Genomic DNA, 19,846 nt, shown 5'->3' with positions numbered 1-19,846 from the left:
TCAATTGAGGCTTGGAGATAGTGGGAATCATGCAGCAGAAGCTATTCTCTGTTTCTTCCTTTCTTCCCCCATTATTAAGAAGGTGTTATAACAGAGTGTGATGCTAGACAGCACAGGTAGAATGACAGCACACCGTTTCCAAATGCTCAGCAAGTCCTGAGGACTGTAATCAATACAAGTTTTTAGATTAAGCATGGTAGGAAGTGATGCACAGATCAGACATACTAGGATAAGCTTAGGGAATTGACTCAGGTTGTGAACCCTGTTTCTTCTGTGATGTGCCTTCAAGTTTTTGCTGGACCAAATCCAGCTTTGCTGGAAATGTGGTGCTGTCACATACCAGTGTTGGATGAATCAGTTTTTCTAACCTTAGTCTGTTGGAAGAGACAAGGATAGACTCCTTTCTCTCGTGTTGAGGCCAGGCTGTGCTGACCAGCACAGAGGCCATGTCTCATCTTGTCCTGCCTGCTTGGCCATTGAGATGATTTGGGATGCCCACAGGATGAGTGCTTAAATGGACCCATAAAGCTTGAGGTTTGGCTCCCCTTTCTTGGTTTCATTCAATTGGGTAGTAATGTGACCCACAATGAAGCTGTCTACGCCATTTGGGATTTGCCCAATAAACCTTGGGCTTGTTGTCAAGCTTGTATTTGCTGGCATATGCAAGCAAATTGAGTAGTGCCAACAGATATTGAGTTGATACAGATACAGGAATGCTCCTAATTTGTGGAGAATTCACTTTGAAAGAGAGGAATTCTGTCACTGAACAGAAATAATGTACTAAGTGCTTCATGTGAAGGACCTTGTTCATGATATGGGTATCATCAGTCACGGGGGGACTGAGGAAAGAGTGTTTTGGGGCAGGGGCTGTTAGCTCAGTGGAAGGGGCTGTATGGTGATAACAAAGGAAAGGGCATTGCAAGCATTTCTCTAAGGACAGCATTAATTACACCATTATTTTACCTGTGGCTTTAACAAGGAATTCTTTGGACAGCCTTTCATGTTAGATGTGGGACTGGTGAGCTGATGCACATTCTGTGGCTGAAGGTAGTAGCAGTGGATGTAGATGTGCAAGTTCAAGGTTTTTTCTTTAGGGTTAAAATTTGGCTCATGTTTATAGCACACCTTCTGCAGCAAGACTCACCTCCAACTCCTTTGGTCTGAATTGTCTGCTTCAGGGTTATTAGGAATGAGAGCTTCTTCACAGGCTGCAAATCAACCGAGACAGGTTCTCATGCACTGAATGCCAGCCAAAAGAGCTGTGCTAGGGTTAGAGCTGCAAAGCATTTCCTTCCCACTCACTGGAGTGAAGAGAGGATGGGCTGGCCTTAGATAGCACACAGAGGAAAGAACATGCAACATGTCATCTTCCTAGACCTGTGGAGCTTGTCTGGTCCTCTGTGATTTCTTCTCACACAAAGATCTTCTCCTTGAAGTGTGAGCTTAAGGTTTGTCCTTCTTTGAAATGAGGGGCACCAGAATTCCAGTAGTCTTGTATTTAATGTTTAAAATCTGTGTTTCTATACTAGCCATGCAGAACTAGAAAAATAAATGTTGCATGCATTGGTTGGCTGACAAAAATTTCTTTGAAGCATTGAAATATTTAAAGACCAGAACACCCAGTGGGACAGAAAATGAGCCCATGCTGTAACACAGTGCAGTATATAAAGAATCACTAGCCCCTGATGGGTATTGCTAATGTGATATTAATGTTTTTCTTGGTAATGTAATACATCCACAGTATACAATCACTGTAATAATAACAGTTATAAACCTGGATCGTGGCCAGGGCACCCAAGTCAACTGGTGTAGCTTATTGTATAGGATGTGGTTATTTGTGATATTCCAATGCTTCATCAATATCTGGAGACAAAAATAGTATTTTATTTATGTAAATGCCAGCAGAATTCTTCAGTCCTTCCTTGGTCAAAATTCTCATTGAGGTGTGTGATAGTAATGCATGTATAAGGATGGCAAAAGTAAGTCCTGTGTTTACATGGCTATGGTACTTCAATGGAAGTCACAGGTACTTTTCTGATTTATGGACAAAATAAGGAGATTGGAAGAAGGGTGAGTTAGAAGGCATAAGGCTTGTGTGAATTTAATTTTCCTTTCACAAAATCCCCTAGGAACACACTAAGGAGACATCAGGTATGGAAGCAAACCTGCATCTTTTGATGGAGAATGCAGAGAATTCCCTGTGTGGGAAAGAAAAAGCACCTTCAGACATAGGTCTTGAGTATAACAGACATTTGCATGATTTATGGCATTGCTTTCATTACAGGCTATAAAGCCCCAGTACAATAAACATTTTGCATCCTGGGCATGCTAACCTTGTACCATCATCTAAGACCTAGGAGAGAAATTAACTTTATTATAAACACTTCTGAAATGGAAAAGTCTGTTTTTATGTTCAGCCAGAGAAAAATGCAAAGGAAACTTAATGGAGAATGAGGAATGAAAACAGCAGCCCTTCAGAAACTGCAAGAGGACAGCTTGTAGGTTCTGTGTTAAGGACATTTTCCCAGAAGAGAATGAAAAAATGGGTTTTATTGCTCCATGATCTTCCTTCTTTCCCATGTTAACAGATGTGGAGACACATACATTTTCATCCATGCTTTTCATACAGTTGATCAGTAGGTTGAAATACCTATTCACTATTGACAATCTTTTTTTTCTCAGTATTACTGGAATTGAATGTAAATTTTTTTTTTTTTTCTGCTGGCTTTTACTAGGCCAGAAGTCTAGTTTTGGATGTGTGCCTTTATGCATTTAGGAATGTACGACCTGATTTGGTTAAAATTACTTTTATAGATAGTAAGCAAAAAAAAAATTTACAGCTCAGAGATGACAGGTAATGTGCTTTGAAATTAATGTTCTGAAAGCTCAAGAAATTCTCTTGTGATAATTCAATGTATCAATCCAGTTTTACATTAAATCCTAGAACACGATTATAAAACAAATCTTAATGAAACCCATTCATTGGAGAATTGTTAATGCATTTTTGTAACTCATAGATAAAAGTGAGTGGGGAGTTAGGTCTTGTCTCAAATATTTTTAAGGCTATAATCAGTAAATCAAATGGCTTCTTTAAATTAAAGAAAGGCTCATAATTGATGCAACTAAAGTATGCCTTTTCTGGATTACTGTTCAGATCATATGGGATGGGAAAAACAAACCCCCTGACCAGCTGAATGATGAACTCTCACTGCTAAACAGTGCTTTTGTCCTGTAATGAGTGCTGCAATGTCTGACTCTTACCAACTGAGGAATTTTCTCATTTCTGAAAATCATCTAATTATCTCATTCTGACATCACATGTGTGTAAATCTTGTGGGATTTGTGTTTTAGTGGTTTTGTTGGGGTTTTTTTGTTGTTTTTTTTTGGGGGGGGGAGGGGTTGTGTTGGATTTTTAAAGTTTCTCAGTATGGACAGTACTTCAAGGAGAGGTGATAAATCATGCTATCCATAAAACACATATAACACCTTTGGCGCAATTTTGGTGCTATTTCAGCTATTCTTGTTCTGTTATTCTGCAGTAATTTATTTTATTTTAAAAAATATAGATAATTACGGAGATTTTATAGCCACAAGTGTTAGAACAATGCATAAATTTCAATTTAAACTTTTGTCATGGTAGATGCCTACCATGTAATATTTTCTATAACAATGCAAAGTAAGAATGTTGAGATGGAAAAGGTAGATTTTTTTGTCTATTCTGCTGGCTGCAATTAGCATTCATTTTCTGTAATGATTTAAAGTGACTCACTTGAAGTTGTTGCTTTAGTTAGAGTCGCTCTTATTATTTGTGGATAGACCAATAATATAAATTTTTTAATAATTCTTTTTGATTTGTTCTTGCACTTTGCTCTGGTGTACACATGACAGTGTAAGTAATTTTTGGATAAATATGAAATGTCTGTATTTAGGGAATTGTATTCATTCTGTAGCAACCAAGGAACTTTTAAATCCATTTTGTTTTGGAAATTAAATAGTTATATAAGACTTTTATAAAAAACAGCCCAAATGAACCTATCTATAGGGGTTTATGGTTTTTTGTTTTACAGTGAGCTTAAAAAATTTGACCTCAATATTAAGGATGGATGATTTTGAGGCCACTATATCATTATCCTATAGAGAGATCAAGTTGTTCAATGGGATATTTAAGCACTGAAGCCCTTCCACTGTAGGAATGAATACAAGGAGATACTGAGTGAACATGAGTATTCATGCAACACCACTGGCTTCCACAGGAGGATGTGGCTGGAAGAGCAGAATTATTCCTTATTATTTTTATTTACCATATCAATAGTTTTTCTGTCATTTGAGCAGGTCTGTACTTGCTCTGTCTACAGTTACACCACTTCTGTTAGGATGAAAATGTGGTTGGTCCCTGAAGTGCAAGTCTCGAATCACATGTGTGCAAAGAAAGGATTGAATAAATACTTGAAATTCAGTGTGACTTATTTGAACTGACTTAGGGCCATATTTTGATCTCAGAAGTTACATCTGAACAATATAACTAATCAGTGTGACTAAGTGCTTCTGGTTTACTCTTTTTTTTTCTAAGCTAAGACTAAACATGAGCAAAGATTCATACATACCTATCCTTTGTTAGCAATTTTGACAGGCCTGCTTATACACAATGTTTGATTTCTATGCTCTGGGAAGAAATTAGATAGAAATGAAACAATCTTTTTTTCCCCCAGTGTCCAAATGATGCTGTTTGTTATGCAAAGTCTCAAGTTTGTAAATACCACGTGTCCCTTGTCCTTAAGTGTATGACAATCTTTGCTGCTATGACAGTGGCACATGATTTTTGCCTGCTGCACATTTCTTGCCCTGGCTGTGACACAGCATCTCTGCTGTTCTGGGCCCAGCTCAGGCAGCAGTAGCTGTATCCTCCACCCCTGCTCCATGGGTAGGGTAAGAAACACACACGATGTGCAGTTCTTTTAGTTCTGCTGTAGGAGAGGTTTGTGCTTGGTAATGCTAAAGAACTAGGTTTGCTCCTCTGAAGATCCATGGGAATAGTTTGAGACAGGATAAAAAAAGACCTGCTGATCTCAATAACCAGGGCTGTCATCATCCAGCATGAGTAAGGCTGTGGTCTCAAATGAGAAGTGCAATTCTCCTCCCTCTCCTCCCTCTCCTCCCTCTCCTCCCTCTCCTCCCTCTCCTCCCTCTCCTCCCTCTCCTCCCTCTCCTCCCTCTCCTCCCTCTCCTCTCTCATGGGAGAACAAGCAAGTTTGGTGAGGAGCAGATCTTCCCACCATGAGCCTGGCTCTCCATTTACTCAGGGAACAAACCTTGTGAGTATTGTATTTGTCCGATGAAAGGTACTGTGGGAAAACATATTGGTATATTTAAATCCCATTTGTGCACTACACAAACCCAAGCACGATGGGGGATTTGACAGAACCAAATATGGGAAAGTGGGCACCAGCCTCTTGTTACTGAGTTCTGCACTAGAACTGCCTGGGCAGAGGTTTCCCCTCAGCTTCCTCTGTGCAGAGGGAGCACCTTCAGTGTGGGAACGTGTCTGGCAGTGCTGTGGGAATATGTTTGGCTGTTGGAATATGTTTGAATATGTTTGAATATGTTTGTCTCTGCCCTTCTACCACTGTTTCCCAGTGATGCCCACCTGTGCATCACTGGTGGGGCAGGGAAGGTGGAACCAGTGTGCTGGCCTCTGGAAAGAGGTGAGGGGTCTCATGGATCTTGGCAAGATCCATGTTACAGCACAGGCTGGGATGCAGTGGAAGAGAACAGGTAGCTGTACAAGGCAATGAGTGGTGGGGGGGACGCATTTCAGTAACTTGATCCACATTCATGCAAGGAGGTGGCCACTTTTTAGTCAGTTAGTCCTGGCCAGATAAATGACTGTGAGTGCAGCTTATCTACAGGAATTCTGGAAGTTGATGGACAGTTTTGGTTAAACCAAGTACTAAATGTAACAGTAGATTCAGTAGATGGAGTAATTTTGGTAAGATGGGTGCTCTAGACACCTGTGATTGTTACTGTTAAAAGGACCAAGGTTATTTAGAAAGACATTTTCTGACTCTTCCTGTATGGTCTGTTTTCTGAGTGGAGGAAAGTACTGGTTTCAGTGACTGAGTGAAATCCATTCTTACATTTTGGAAGGAGCTAAAATGTTTTTCTTGTTGCTTTTAAGTGGCCATGTCTACTTTAAAGTGATAACCCAAACTGCATCTGACATTTGAGTGTGTGGATGCTGATGTGGGTATACTGCAGTAAGCAGAACTAACCTGGGGACAATGCAGGCTAGAAAATATGAAGTGACGCACTTCACAAAGTAACCCATGCTGCAGAAACCTTCCCTATTCATGCAAGTAACTGTGCTGCCTTTGTGATGCTACAGCTCTTACCTGTGTTTCTGCAGCACATTGTGCTCTGTGCTGCACCTCTGCATATTTCCTTGCCTCCCAAAGGTCTTGTTCAGACTGTGCCAAATGCAACACAAGCCAGAAGCCCAGGTCTTTTATATGAGCCTGCCCTCTCCAGTTCTAGTTCATGTCTTCTTGGAGTTCATAAGAAGGGCCAGTGATGCTGACAGCTTCTTCTTCGGCCAGGCAATACTGGTAACACAGGTGCCATTGTGATAGAAGCTGATTTCCAGGTAGGGGCGTTCACTGAATCCTTTCAAAGAAGTGCTTCAAGTCACTAAATAGTTTTGATACTACTGCTATTACTATTATGTCCATTTCATCCCTATATTTGAAGATAATTTAGAAGTGGATTTCTTCATCATCTTCCTCTGGCCAACTCATTTCCTGGCCTTGCTGACCTACTTGTGAGTCCCTGAGAGTCTCTGCCCTGTCACACTCAGAGTTCACTAGAGCATCCCTCATGCTTGTTGTGTAACAAAGCCACAGCTGTTTCCTGGTCTCTGGGACCCTGTGTCCCTGCAGATGGAATGACAGTATTTGCCTCAGTGGATGTTATTCAGTATTTTCTTATGTTAGCAAAAATTACCAGATTATGAGCTGTCCTCAAGCAGCACATTGTCAAGGATGTCAGCACAATTGAAAGTAAGTGATAGCAACGAGGACAGCCCTTCTACTTCTGGGCTGTCTGTCAGAACAAGCCATGCAGTGAAGTTATAAGTGGGAGTCCTTATTTTATGCTGTGTCTTGCCAGCATTCACACAGGCCAAACACTGTTGTCAGAGACACTTCTGAAGAAATTAGGTGGGTTTATCAGCTGTGTAAAGCCTGGATCAAAGAAAGGTCAAGATGCATGAAGCTGGAATTAGCTAGAAAGGAGAGACACTTATGAAACAATGGGATCATTAAAATCCCTGACTTGTTCTTTGGTTTGATAGTTGTGCAAAATTTCTCCTTTAAAGCTTTATGGGTACATAACAATCTCAGCTTCCTTCTAACTCACTACTAAACCCAGCCTGGACTCTCATGAAACATTGTACTTCTACATGCTAGAGAGGCTCACCCAGTGCTGTCTAATAGGGGTTCATAAAATAAAACAGCCAAGTCATCCTGACTTAAAAACTCATGTGGTGAGGATGTTGACATCTGTTCACTGTGGTAGCTTGATGATTAGAACAGTCATTCAAGAGCTGAAATAATGGCTGAGCTTTCACTGCCCTAAGGTAGCCTACATCTCTTAGGAGAATGTCCAAACTGCTGTTGCGGGAGAGAAATGTGTGCATGGTCTCTATGCATCCTTTGGAAACTGTCAGTCCAAAAAAATCAGGCTTTGCTGGGCCAAAACAAAAGTGGGAATGTGATTCTTCAGCTCCTGCAATAGTGACAAAGAATCGACTATTTTGGGAACTAGGCTCAGGTTAAAATATTAGGTACTGTAACAAACATGGGAAAGGGAAAAAAACCCAACCTTATATCCCCCTTTTTCATTGTTTTCCGTGGTTTGACTTGGTCAGATTTCTACTTGCTGTGCTGAAGTTTTTCAGTTCTCCTCTCCAACACTGCTCACAGAGCTTCCAGCTCCCAAGACCTTGAGAGCTGGGCATCTAGAGACTAGACTGTTGCAGTCTCAACTTTTGGGGCTTAATCCCTTGTAGATTTAGTGCTTTGTTTTCACCTGTAAATAGGAGACAAGAGCATTGTTTTAACTCACAGAAGCCTTGCAAGGATAGATAAAAGTAGTATTATCACAAGTGATGGTTATCAGAAATGTGTCCTATATAGCCTTCAATGAAAAAATGAAGAGATTATTTATCTGAAGACAGTAAGGTTTAAGTGTGAAAGGCAGGCAAATTATTAACAGGAACTCTTTAGGAGGTGTAGAGAGGGGAAATTTACCTTTTGAGAAGGGAAGGTAGTCAGAAGCAATTCTTAAGCAATTCATGCATAGAATAACACTATTCAGACCAGGGCAGGACCTCGCCTAACATTTGTATTTGCCTTTTTTTGGGGTCATTTTTGTACTTCCTGATGAAATTTTAAAATATACAATCACAGTCTAATGTAGTGTTTATAACAGACACTCAAAAGCACTTGCTTTAGCAGTGTGAAATGACTTGGCTTACTTATTTGTAGGAAGGGGTAAAAGAGAAGTGCTTCAACTGGGGAGAAAGTGCTTCAGCTAAGCAAAACCCATGGTATTTAAAAGGGATTGTGAGAAACAAAGCAGCTAAAATATCCTGAAATTATATTACTGGTGGATTTCACTCTAAAGAGTGTATGAAAATACATTTAATCATGCTTGTGGAATTGGGCAGTGGATTTAGCCAGCTACAGGTCTGCTTTGTTTAAACACACTTGAAGTTTGGGGTAAAAGATTGGGAAATTGAAACAAACTAAACTCTCTGCAATTAATAGGTAAAATGCCATTTGGTTGGAAGAAGCATTAGTGAGATCTATGGATGTGTGAGCAGCTGGGAGTTGACACTGAAAAGTAGACAGTGTGGTGGCCTCCCGTAAGGGCTCTCCTTAGAAATGAGTGCCTCTTGATCTCATGTGACTGGCCAGCCTTTCTTCCAAAAGCCAGAGGGTTTCTGCAGCTGTGACAGGAGCCACCATCTCCTGCTGCCTGCCAATGCCCAGGGAGCAGCACTGCTGTCTGTCTTGGCTCAGGTGTAGGTTCAAGTTGGCAATCATAAAAAATGTGGCATGCACAGCCCCAGCAAGAATGGAGGCATGAATCCTGCTCTTTTTTCTTTTTTCTCTCTCTCTTTAATACTGATTGAATCTCCTTCTGGCTTGTATTGCAAACAAGGAGTTCCTTCTGCCAGTGTAATTGCTCTCCCTTAGTTTGGAGTGCTGTGCTGCACACAAGTATTTGAGCTTGCGTGGCCAGCAGCGAAGGCAGTGCTGAGAGGAGCCCCCGTGTCTGCATTCAGGGAGGAGAGGTCTTGCTCCTGTGTGGGTTTGGCCACCTTGGAAGAGGCCTCACATTCAAACTGAGTGCCATGTGGATCAGTCCATGTGGCACAAAGGGTAACAGTGTGGTGGATCTGTCCTCAGTCAAGAGATGAATTTTAGCTGCTTAACCATTGTGTGTTTTATTTATGCTCTGAGTAATTAACACTTCTTTAAAAATAAAAATTTACTTAAATTAAAACCAGGAATAATCCTATTGACTGCAGTGGGAATGATATCTGGGAAAATTGTGCAGGGGCTGAGGCAGTTGTGATTGGGCTGTGAAATGAGTATTTCCCCTAATGCAACCATAGCTTTGACTAATGTCTAACTGATGTGTTTTTTCAAACAGATACTAATTTTGTCTTGGGTAATGCCCAGATTGTGGATTGGCCCATTGTGTACAGCAACGATGGATTTTGCAAGTTATCAGGATATCACAGAGCAGAAGTTATGCAAAAAAGCAGCACCTGCAGGTATTTGAGAACAGATTTATTTTCTGTTAAATAGCTTGTAGTGTTGTGCCTGTTGCTTGAGGAGAAAAGTAATCTGTTTATTCCAGTTTTGTCTTTTATCTCCTGGGGCTACGTCTGTCAAATATGTTTTCCAGGTGAAACAAAATCAAAGAAGAGCCATTTCTAAATAGGTCTCTTTTACAGGGTAAACAAATGGCTTTGTGTCTTTGTCTGGTATCTGACTTGAATTTCTCCATCTATTTGCAGTTTTATGTATGGAGAGCTGACAGATAAAGATACAATTGACAAGGTCCGGCAAACATTTGAGAACTATGAGATGAACTCCTTTGAAATCTTGATGTACAAGAAGAACAGTAAGTAGTCAATTGGTTTGTTCATTAATGTAGGTGTGTAAAGTTGTTAATTACAGTGTAAACTGCAATTCTGTCACCCTGGAGGACAGTGCTTTATCTAGGGCTAAATAAGCCCCAGTTCTGCCACTTGATCTGAAAGGAAGAAATGAGAACATTAGAGATGAAAGTCACTCAGGGAGGGAGAGGAAGTTTTCTAATATGTTCTGACATTTGGAGTAATTTGTCTGTGATGCTTTAAGACAACACTGAAGATCCCATCAACAATGTAGTACACAAGCTAGGTTTAGGCAAGTTTCCACTACAGAGAACATACTTTCTTAGTTTTTACCAACCTGATATAGCAAAGCCAGTATATAGTAATTTTGGAATAAAAAGAACCCATCTTTTGTTTTAGAAACTAAACTAATTCTGATGTTTTCAGATGAAATGTCTTTTGTCTTGGACAAAAAAAATCTTTAATTTGCGTATGATTTTTTTCCTAGGAAATTCAGTCTGTCTGTAAGTGCACATATCAGCAGATGAGCTACTTGCCCCAAACTTGGTGTATCATCTAGTGGACTATGCCATGCAGTTATTTTCATCTACTTAATGAAGATGAAAATACTAAATCTACTTAATCTGTGTCACCTAAAGTGTAAATACACTGAGATCTTCAGCCTAGCCAGATGTTAACCTGAAATAATTGCATTCTGTAACTTATTTTGCTCTTAACATTTTTGCCTTCTAATAATGAAGCTGGTACTGCCTGTATGCAGAGTCTCTATGACCCTGCTTTGTGCTGCTTTCCTGCTAGGGCTACCTGCCTCCAATATTTACCTATTTTCTAAAAGCTGATTTCTGTTCCTAGCTCAGCTTGTGGCCGTGGGGACCATATGCAGCTCACATCTATGCATCCAAACCCAAGTAAATAAGCTGCAGTCCTGGGATCTAGGAGAGTCTGGAATTCTCTCTTAGTTATCAGTGATTTGGCACCAAGAGACGATGCAGCTACTCTTCTGTCATGCTGCAGCATATGGCCTGCAGTAGAGCCTGGGGCCTCTCTGTCTTTTATGCAGATTTAAAGCAAGGTAACTGTGGAGTGAGGAATATTTCCTGCCCTGCTGTGCACTCCTCCGAGAGGTGGCCCCGAATGAAGTGCAGCTGTGCCGTAGCTGTGCTGTGTGATGAGCTGCCATGGCTCTGCTCTGGACACAGAGGGTCACAGGCATGGGAAAAAGGAAAGCACTGAGCTTGCTTTCAAGTTTAACAAACTGCAGAGCACCTAATGTTTGCTAGATTTGCAGCTTTTGAGATACATTAACTGCTGTTACAGAGATTGACTAATAACACTAGAGAGTTTTCACTGAAAAATACCAAAAAGGGAACATCCCGGAACTTTTTCTCAATATAAGCCACATCACAGATAAACATTGTCCTATTTACCAGTCACTTAGCACCCAGACTGCTAAGTGGCCTTTTCTTTGTGGTCACCTTACCTCTGCCTGCAACTATGGCAATAGTTCAGATAATGAACCTGATAGGTTCTAACCAGCTCTCAGTTTGAAATCTTGGGAAAGGACCCTCAATGTTGTCAGATATCTTTTTTCCTGCTCTTTGTTTCTTCTGTTTAGTGTCTCTGTTATTTCCTCATTCTATTTTTCTTTTTCAAATTAGCCAGGGAAATAGATTTTTCTTGTTCTTTACCTGTCTACTGCCTCCTTATAAACTAACAGACATGACAAATAGCAATTTTTTTTCCCAGTTTTGAGTTGTTGGATAATTGGTACATTTTCCACAGCCTGCACATTTAATGTAATTCTGGCTGTTTTAACAGTACAGTCTCTATCCTTTTGGAGGAAAAAAGGAAAACAAAATAGGAGTTTTGAGTTAATAATGATGTATGTAGTGCAAGTCAATCTTGTACTTTTGGGAGCAGCAGCTATTTTTTTCTTTTGCTGAGAAACAATTATTCCCTGGTCTTACATGTCAAAGCAGATTGATATTTAATGATGCTACTAGAAGTGATAGGCTATTTTTTTACATGGCACTCTCCATGGTCATGAGCCAGTGTTAGTATTTACTTGGTTTAATAAGAGTACCCCATCCAGCTGTTGATAGGTATAGTATACCCACAGATTTCATTACAGTTCACAGTATTAACTCTAGAAACAACATACAGTTTCCTGCCTTCATTATGTTTGCATTTATGGATGCTGCCTCTACCCTTGCTTTGTCCAGTCCTCCTCACATCCAAAGGTGACTATACTCCCTGTTTTCAGAACTTGAAATTAAGATGTGATAGAGATTTGATGATTCCTTGGGCTAGGCCCTGGATAACTTAGCAGATATGTAAAAATCATTGTTATTCCCTGATTCCCTGGGAGAATTGCTTCCCAGAAATACAGAGCTTCTTCAGGATAATTGGAAGCAATTAGAGCAAACAGGAGCATAGCCACCAGATTTTTGTCTTTGTTGCTTTGATGCCATCCAGTTGCATTCAGTGGGGATTCATTGTCATACCTGGAAGGAGAAAAAGTGAAAGCTTTCTTTAATCAGGACTGCAAAATGACAACAGAAAGACTGACAGTAATTTCACATGAAAGCTTCAGTTCCATTGTTTAATTAGATGTGAGCACCCAGTGATGCTGGAAGTATTGTTTATTTTTATATGGGAAAATTAAAACATTACTAAATCTGAAGTTAGTGGAGATAAATTAACTTATTCCAAGGAGTGGTACAGCTAGTGTATTAGAAAATATTTTATATTTAGACTTAGTCATATCTTACCTTACCTGAATTGCTGTGTTTTAAGCATCTAACTTCTTATGAGACTTTGTCATCCATTTGTTTTTACACTTTATGGTCAGTCTCATGAGTTAAAAATGGCTGAATAAATTCAGCTTGGATTTTCTTTATTTTGTATTTCATCTACAATGTAGGTCTGACATACAGGCAGTGCAAAAGTAGGCTTGTTCTATATGCACTTGCTTTCATTATTGATGAAGTAAATTTATGTAAGAATACAAAATTCACTTGCTTCTATCTGCCTCTGAAGAGGTGATGTCCAATTGAAATCTAACCCCTTTTTCTATGCAGTACTTGACCTACTTTAGTGGAAGAATATTTGAAGTGGGGTGAACTCGTCCAAGGTGAAGTGCACCAAGAGTTAGAAAGAGTCTTTAAGTGTCCCCTGTCTGAGCAGAGGCATTCCCATTGCTTATGGTCTGCAGCTGTGCTGCAGAGGGAGTGTTAAGACACCTCTTTTTTTTTTTGTCTCAGAAGTTCTCTACTGATAGGACCAGCAGAATGCTTGCCAGAATGCTGACTTGGCTGTAGGTAACTATTTTGCACACTGCAGTGCAGTTTGGTAAAGCAGTAGCTCTTTGCTGAGTAGATATATTATGGTGAAAGTCCCAAAGGCTGGGATACACTTTCAATTTGTGCTGGGCTTCACTTTCTTGTTTTCTGGGTGCTTGAACATTTAACAAATTTAATAGCATTAATATTTGTGTGTGTTTTTATTTTAACATGTGCACCATCTTCTCCCCTCCTTCCTTCTCCCTTTTTCCCCCAATGTATTTGAAAGCCTGCAGATGTCAGAGAATGACAAATCAACCTAAAATAGTGATTTGGTAGATTCTACTTGCATTTATCTTTGGGACCAGTGCTTTCTATAGTGATTCAAAAGCAAACAACCCCATCCTAATTTATAGGCAGCAAAATTCACTTCAGGGTGGTAGACCTGTGATTTCCCACCACTAAAGAGTTTCTCATAACTGTCACTTGTTTGTTTCAATTTCCCCTTTCAAACCATCTAAGCCCATTTATACTTGTGTGTGCTGTGCCTGGTGTGTCTCCAGATGGAAACCTTTGCTAACCCATGTTGTAGCAGAGGAAGAGAAGCAGGAAAGAATGAGGGTGCTGGAGTCAAGTGACATGTATCCTCCTCACCCTCTCACTGCAGTGTAGCTCCTTTATTTGTCAAGCAGTGTGCACACGTGCATCTGCTGTGAAATCCATCTGTGTGAGTTCAGTTACCTTCAGCAAGGTCAAATGAGGTATTTTGGACTCTGGTAATTCCCACTGGTCATTGTCTTCAAATGTGTTGGCAAGCAAGGCCACCTGTCATCTCCACAAATATGTACAGAATTCCCAGTAGTAATTCTTAAGTACTTTTCCTGGCATAAATGGACAGAAGATCTCAAAACTTTACTGTGTCTTCTGTATACTCATGTTCTGTTCTTCAGAGAGCTCAGAATCAGGTGAACAGTGCCAGCACTATTGCAGCACAAGACTGTGTGCTGAACTTTGTTTTCTACTGTGCTGTTTCAGTGTCACAGAGTAACCCTTGTGAACAGCAATTCCACCTTTGGGGACTAAAATTGATTTTTCTTATCTTAGTATGTAAAGATCTGACCTTTAGAAGCATTAGGTGCCATGGCATCCCAGCACCAGAGAGAGAAGACACAAAGGTAACATCTTTAAAAGTGGTGGGAGTGTATTTTAAAGGTTTACCCTTTAAAAGAGTGGTGAGCTGCAGGTTGAGTTGGTCTGTTCTCATTTGGTACACTCTCTGCTCAAAGCTAGAGTCTATAGGAAGACTTTTGTTCTTTGTCTTGCACGGTCAGATGTCATGGGCTTCTCTGAACACCTGGTTAAAATCTGTGTGGGTATAATAGCTTGCCAAACTCTCTCTGATCACACCTCATCAGCTGGTTTGCTAGTTTGACATTGGACAAACTGTTCAGTCTGTGTGGGATAGAGAGAAACAATCTCATACTGAGTACCTGGGGAGAAGTGATACTCTAAAAGGGGTGGCTGTAATGGCCAGCCATGCTGTTAATATAACTTAATTCCTGCTGTCTGTATTGCTGCATGTAGGAATTGGTGGAGAAAGGGCACATGTTTCTATTTCCATACTGCTAGACTGTTTCTCTTCAGGACAAAGTGTGTCTGATGCCTGTTTGACTGAGACATTATCAAGTAATGCGGAGGTTATGCTGCTTAGAGGAAACTTGTCCCATTCATTAATGGCAGTGTAGTTGTCAGCTGAATTGTCAAAACATTTTTTTCCATTGTATTTTAAAATTAATTTTGGTTTAATTAGTGGAAAGACAAATTGTGTTTCCAGTTTTATTGAAAGTATGCGTTTTGTAGTTTTGAAAAACAGTTGGCATCTTTGGTTAAATGGCTCAAGGTATGGGCAAAGAGCACATTTAAACAGTGGTCTGGATTTTCATACAGCCTATTTTTGTTTGGCAGGAGGGAAAACTTAGGAGAGCTCAGTGGTATACTTGTGGAGAAGCTGGAATAGAACTTTAAGATCTCTTTCAGTTTGATGTGAGAAGTTCTGAAAGAATTCAACCAAAGTTAAGTAGCATGTGAAATGCTGGTGTTCCTGCCCAGCAAGAACATGAACATATCATTGTTGAAAGACACAGGACTGGAAAAAAGGATAGGGAAGAGATATTTGTCTTTCAGATGGGAAATTGAAAGGAATTCAGACATTTAGGATGTGTTAGTCTGGAGAAGACTTGAGACTTGAATAACAGCCCTTAAAATTGTCTTTGCTTTAGGGCAACACCATAAGTACTGTGCTTAGGCCATAAAAGCCTATCAAGAGCTGCACCTGTTGATTCTGGATTGGCTGCGTAGCTTTGGTACCACGAGCGAGGCTGGTCCTATGGCTACTGTCAGACATTCATTGTAGATTTTCATTTCTTCTCTGTTGTCCATACTGCTTGTCCTGCAGCTTTGAAGGGGCATTTCCTTTTCTAGCATGATTGGTGCTTTGCCACTAGACAAACACTGGATCCTCTCGCTGCTGATTCCAAACCTAACAGAAGCCAATGTAGCTCACGAGTGTTTAATTTTTTTTTTTGTGCACGGGCATTATCACTGAACTTTACCAGTGAGAGAGGTTGCCAGGACTAAAGACAAAATTTAAATGGGAGTAGATGTATTGCTGGAAACACTGGTAAACACTTTCTGAGTGCCTGTGCATCAGTGCAGACTAGGAAGTTATTCTTGTTTTGCTGTGAGAACTCTGGAACATGCTGCAGTTTCACTGCCTGAATAACCACAGGCTGAATCTGAAAATCACATTTTTCATTAAAAGGGCCGTTTTTGTGCCTCTTGCTAGTTATGGTTGTCTGGCTGAGCAGAGATGTTGGCTTTGACACCAAGAGCATGAGGGCTGCCTTTAGGACATTGAAATTCTGTTTTCTGACCTGATTTATAAGTAGTTTATACTTTAGGATTTCCTGTTTAATAGTTAAATAAACTGTTTAAGAAGTAAAATTCTTCTGATAATTAAACTGGTATGCAGCACAAAAGCTGAGCATGGCCACTTCTTGGCTGAGCCATTTGGTGTGTTCCCACGTTTCAGATCTCAGTTCTGCTGTGAATGAGCTCCTGGTTGCAGAGCACTGTGGAAAGCCCACTGTGAGCACTCACCTCATGGCTGTATTTTTATATCCACTTGTCTCCTATTCACAAGAGAACGCTGACAAGATGTTAGGGAATGCACAGCAGGGAAAGTACAATGTTGTGGAGGCAGATACAGAATTTTCCATCTACTTATTTCTGTCTTTGTAGTGTTACAGTGTAGATCCCAAACTAGAAGATGACTTCTGCAGGTCCTGCGTACCATTTTGATTTTGCATTTTGCTCTGATAGTGGTACTCTGGAAATTACAAGGGTACCCAAATTGTGCATTTCATCAAACACGCCTACTTTTAGCTGTCAAGAACATCTGGCTCTATCTTTTAGCCTATGGGGTGTATCACTAAGTTATACACTTTGTTCTAGGTAAAAAAGTGTTTTGTCTTCCTTCTTCCTATAAATAATGCAACACATGAGTGGGAGTCAAGGGAGTCAGAAAGTAAAAACCCTGCTGATAAAAGCTCCTTGCCCTGCAGCAGCCTTCGACAGGTTATTGAGAAAAGTCTTCTTGCTGCATTCAGAACATGTTTGGAAATTCTTGCAACAACATCCTCTAGCATAATCATAAAGGGAAGGTGACATCATGCATCTGACAAATAGCCAGACTAGGAGGGTGAATTGCATCCTTTCTGTGTTGAGTACAGCATCTTCAAAAGCACAGTAGTAAGTTTTTATAGCTATGAGAGGCAGAGAAGAAACTGAGTGTCTAATTCAGCCTCGATGGTTAATATTGTGAGCAGCCTGTAGCAGAATAGAGCCACACTTGACGTAGTAAAACAATACAAAGTGGTTTGGGGAGGGGAAAAAAAATCTGTACTCAAAAAAAGTACACGTAGATAAAGATCAAAAAGCAAGGCTCTTGATGGCAATCCTGTCTGATTAAAAAGTTGCAGTGTTAGTGAAGGGTGTTGAAGTGGGTTAAATGGAAAGCAGTTCATCATCAAGGAGGCTCAGTAAAAGCAGGATATGGATTTGATCAGCCTCAGAATAGTTCACATGTGAAGTTGGGAAAAACAAGTAGGCAAGAAGAAATTGAGCTAGGCAATTTTAGGAGCTCTTGAGAAAGGGTAGTGTAAAGGGTGTTACTGTCTAGAAAATTGCTGTTGGCTGCTTTGTGGCAGTGTCTTCTAAGCTCATTAGCAAGTTAGTGATGATTTTACTGGCACAGTTACTTTGCTGAATCTTCTTTCACACTTAGCATGTTTGTTTGTCCATGCTTTTTAGGAAGGAGTTGTTCAGGAATGTTAACTCTTTAAAAAAAACAAAAGAGTATGTTGACCCTTGAATACTTTCTGCCATGCAGGCATATTTCAGAAATGGCCACCAGTGATTCCATCTGGATTTCTCTGCTTTTTGAGCAGAGGCCTCCATGCATCATAGACCCTGCTGTTTATAGAAATGGCTGTACATATGGCATGGAATCTCAGCCAGAGTTTGAAAGTGCTTGTGTGTTATGCAGGCACAGTGGGAGCCTTAGGAATTGAACCTGGTTTATGGAAGCTGTCCATGGGTTTTGGAGATGCCCTACCTTTCTGTAGCCAGAAAAGATTGCTCAGCACTGAGGCTGGGAAACAGCCAGGTGAGGCACTGGTAACAACACTCACTCTTATATTAAAATAGGTGGGAAAAAAGTTGCCTTTTTTTCCTTTTTTGGACAGCAACTTGTAAGATACCTGAGGTTTTCTTGTGACCCTTTGACAGCCAGGAAACACAAGCTGCCCTTTACTAAAAACTATTGCATGAAATATACCATGTCACACTCATGTTAAAATACTGAGCAATTCAGGTGAAAGAGAATTTGATTACTAGCACAGAGAAGGGTTCTGTGACTGAGAAAGAAATGAAATAGTCTTCTAAGATCACTCTTTCTAAAATAGACTTTGCCACATGAGTGACAAAGATTGTGTGGTGCTCTTTCTTCTGGCTTTCCCAGAGGGTCAAGCTCCTGCTGATCCTGATCTTATTTTGGCCCCTGGTATGTAGATCCTTCTCTCCTAACAAATCTCAAAAAGGACACATAAAAAAAAAAAATTGCTCTCAGCAAGCAAGCCTAAATCCTCTTTGTCTCTTACTTCTTGTGCTTGCAAAGGCAATGATGAGTTGTTTTCATCATCTCTGAGGGTGTAGGGACAGTCTGAAAACCCATGTACAAACTCCCTGAAGGCTGAGATCTGGAGTGTCCCTACTGTGATGTACCTCAGAGTTGGAGAAGTTATCTTTTTTGTCTAAAGTTAAGACTGCAGACCTAAAAATGGTGCCTTCAGGGAAATCATGTTATTGCACACAGGAGCCAAGTGCTTTGTTCTGAGCCCTCCAATCAGCTTATACTCAAATATCACTAAAATCTGTGGTGAGTCTTGTGAAACAAGTGGTAGACACTGCCTTGTTACATGGAACTTCATTGGTTTCACTAGGGTCTTCTTAGCAGTCTCAGGAGAACTGTCAGAAATATGGAAAGGCAGGGCTGACTGACGGATTCTCTCCTCAAGGTGATCTGTGTGGGTAGAGGTCAAGGAGGAATGGCAGCAGCAGCATCTGAAGGGTCGTGTTTTGGGACCATCTTTTTCTGCAATGTGCAGACTTTAATCTCTCAAGCAGTTTTAATTAGCAGTTCATCTGCTGCAGTAATTAGAAAAGTGCAGTTCTATGCAGTACAGCTTGATCCCATCCACAGCTTCATGTGTTCTGGTCCTAGTGGCTTATTCACTCCTGAATTCAGTGGAGTCTTGCTTCACACTGGAGTGATTTGGAGCAGGCTCAGGCCAAGGCAAGCTGGAAAGCAGCTTGTGAAGGTTTTCCCTTGCATGGGAGGGATTTGCAGGCTGGGCCAGAGCTCCCAGAGCCCAGCTCTGAAGCTAGACATAGGCTACTATAGTAGTTAGGGCATGGTCTGTTTTAGGGCATTCCTTGTTGGCAGGGAATTAAAAAGTTGACCAAACTGGTCATATTCCTGAATTGAGACTCTGTGTTATGCTCACATCCTAGGCACAGCTGGCCTGTTCTCAAATCCTGTAAGAACCAGCAAGACACTCTTGTGTGCAGCCTTTCCACACATGGCACTCTTCTTCCAGGAGATCACAAAGCAGTTCTTAAGTTCAAATGTTAACTTTGCAGGTGAAGTTTAGAAATAGTTTGATTCCTGGAAGATTAAAAAGCTAAGAAGAGACAGAGCAGAGAATGTAAATAACAGACTTGTCAGCTGCTTTGTTATTTTTCCAAATAGGTGTTTGTA

The 19,846-nt window shown here is 40.5% G+C and overlaps 1 protein-coding gene across 2 annotated transcripts in view; it reads left to right on the top strand.

Moving 5' to 3' along the window:
• KCNH1 (potassium voltage-gated channel subfamily H member 1) overlaps nt 1-19,846 on the top strand; it is a 175,402-nt gene that overhangs the window by 1,458 nt on the left and 154,098 nt on the right. For both annotated transcript variants that reach the window (XR_014954014.1, XM_021547543.4), the window contains exons 2-3: nt 9,715-9,838; nt 10,085-10,191. Coding sequence is in view for 1 of the 2 variants with exons in the window: in XM_021547543.4 (XP_021403218.3) it covers nt 9,715-9,838; nt 10,085-10,191 (231 nt within the window). In the remaining variant the exon portion in view is untranslated. The remainder of the gene's footprint in view (nt 1-9,714; nt 9,839-10,084; nt 10,192-19,846) is intronic.

The sequence above is a fragment of the Lonchura striata genome, chromosome 3, assembly GCF_050655825.1.
Source record: "Lonchura striata isolate lonStrDom1 chromosome 3, ASM5065582v1, whole genome shotgun sequence".
In the NCBI taxonomy this organism is placed as follows: Eukaryota; Metazoa; Chordata; class Aves; order Passeriformes; family Estrildidae; genus Lonchura; species Lonchura striata.
The sequence above is the reverse complement of the archived record's forward strand: the minus strand, read 5'-3'. Positions and strand labels throughout refer to the sequence as shown.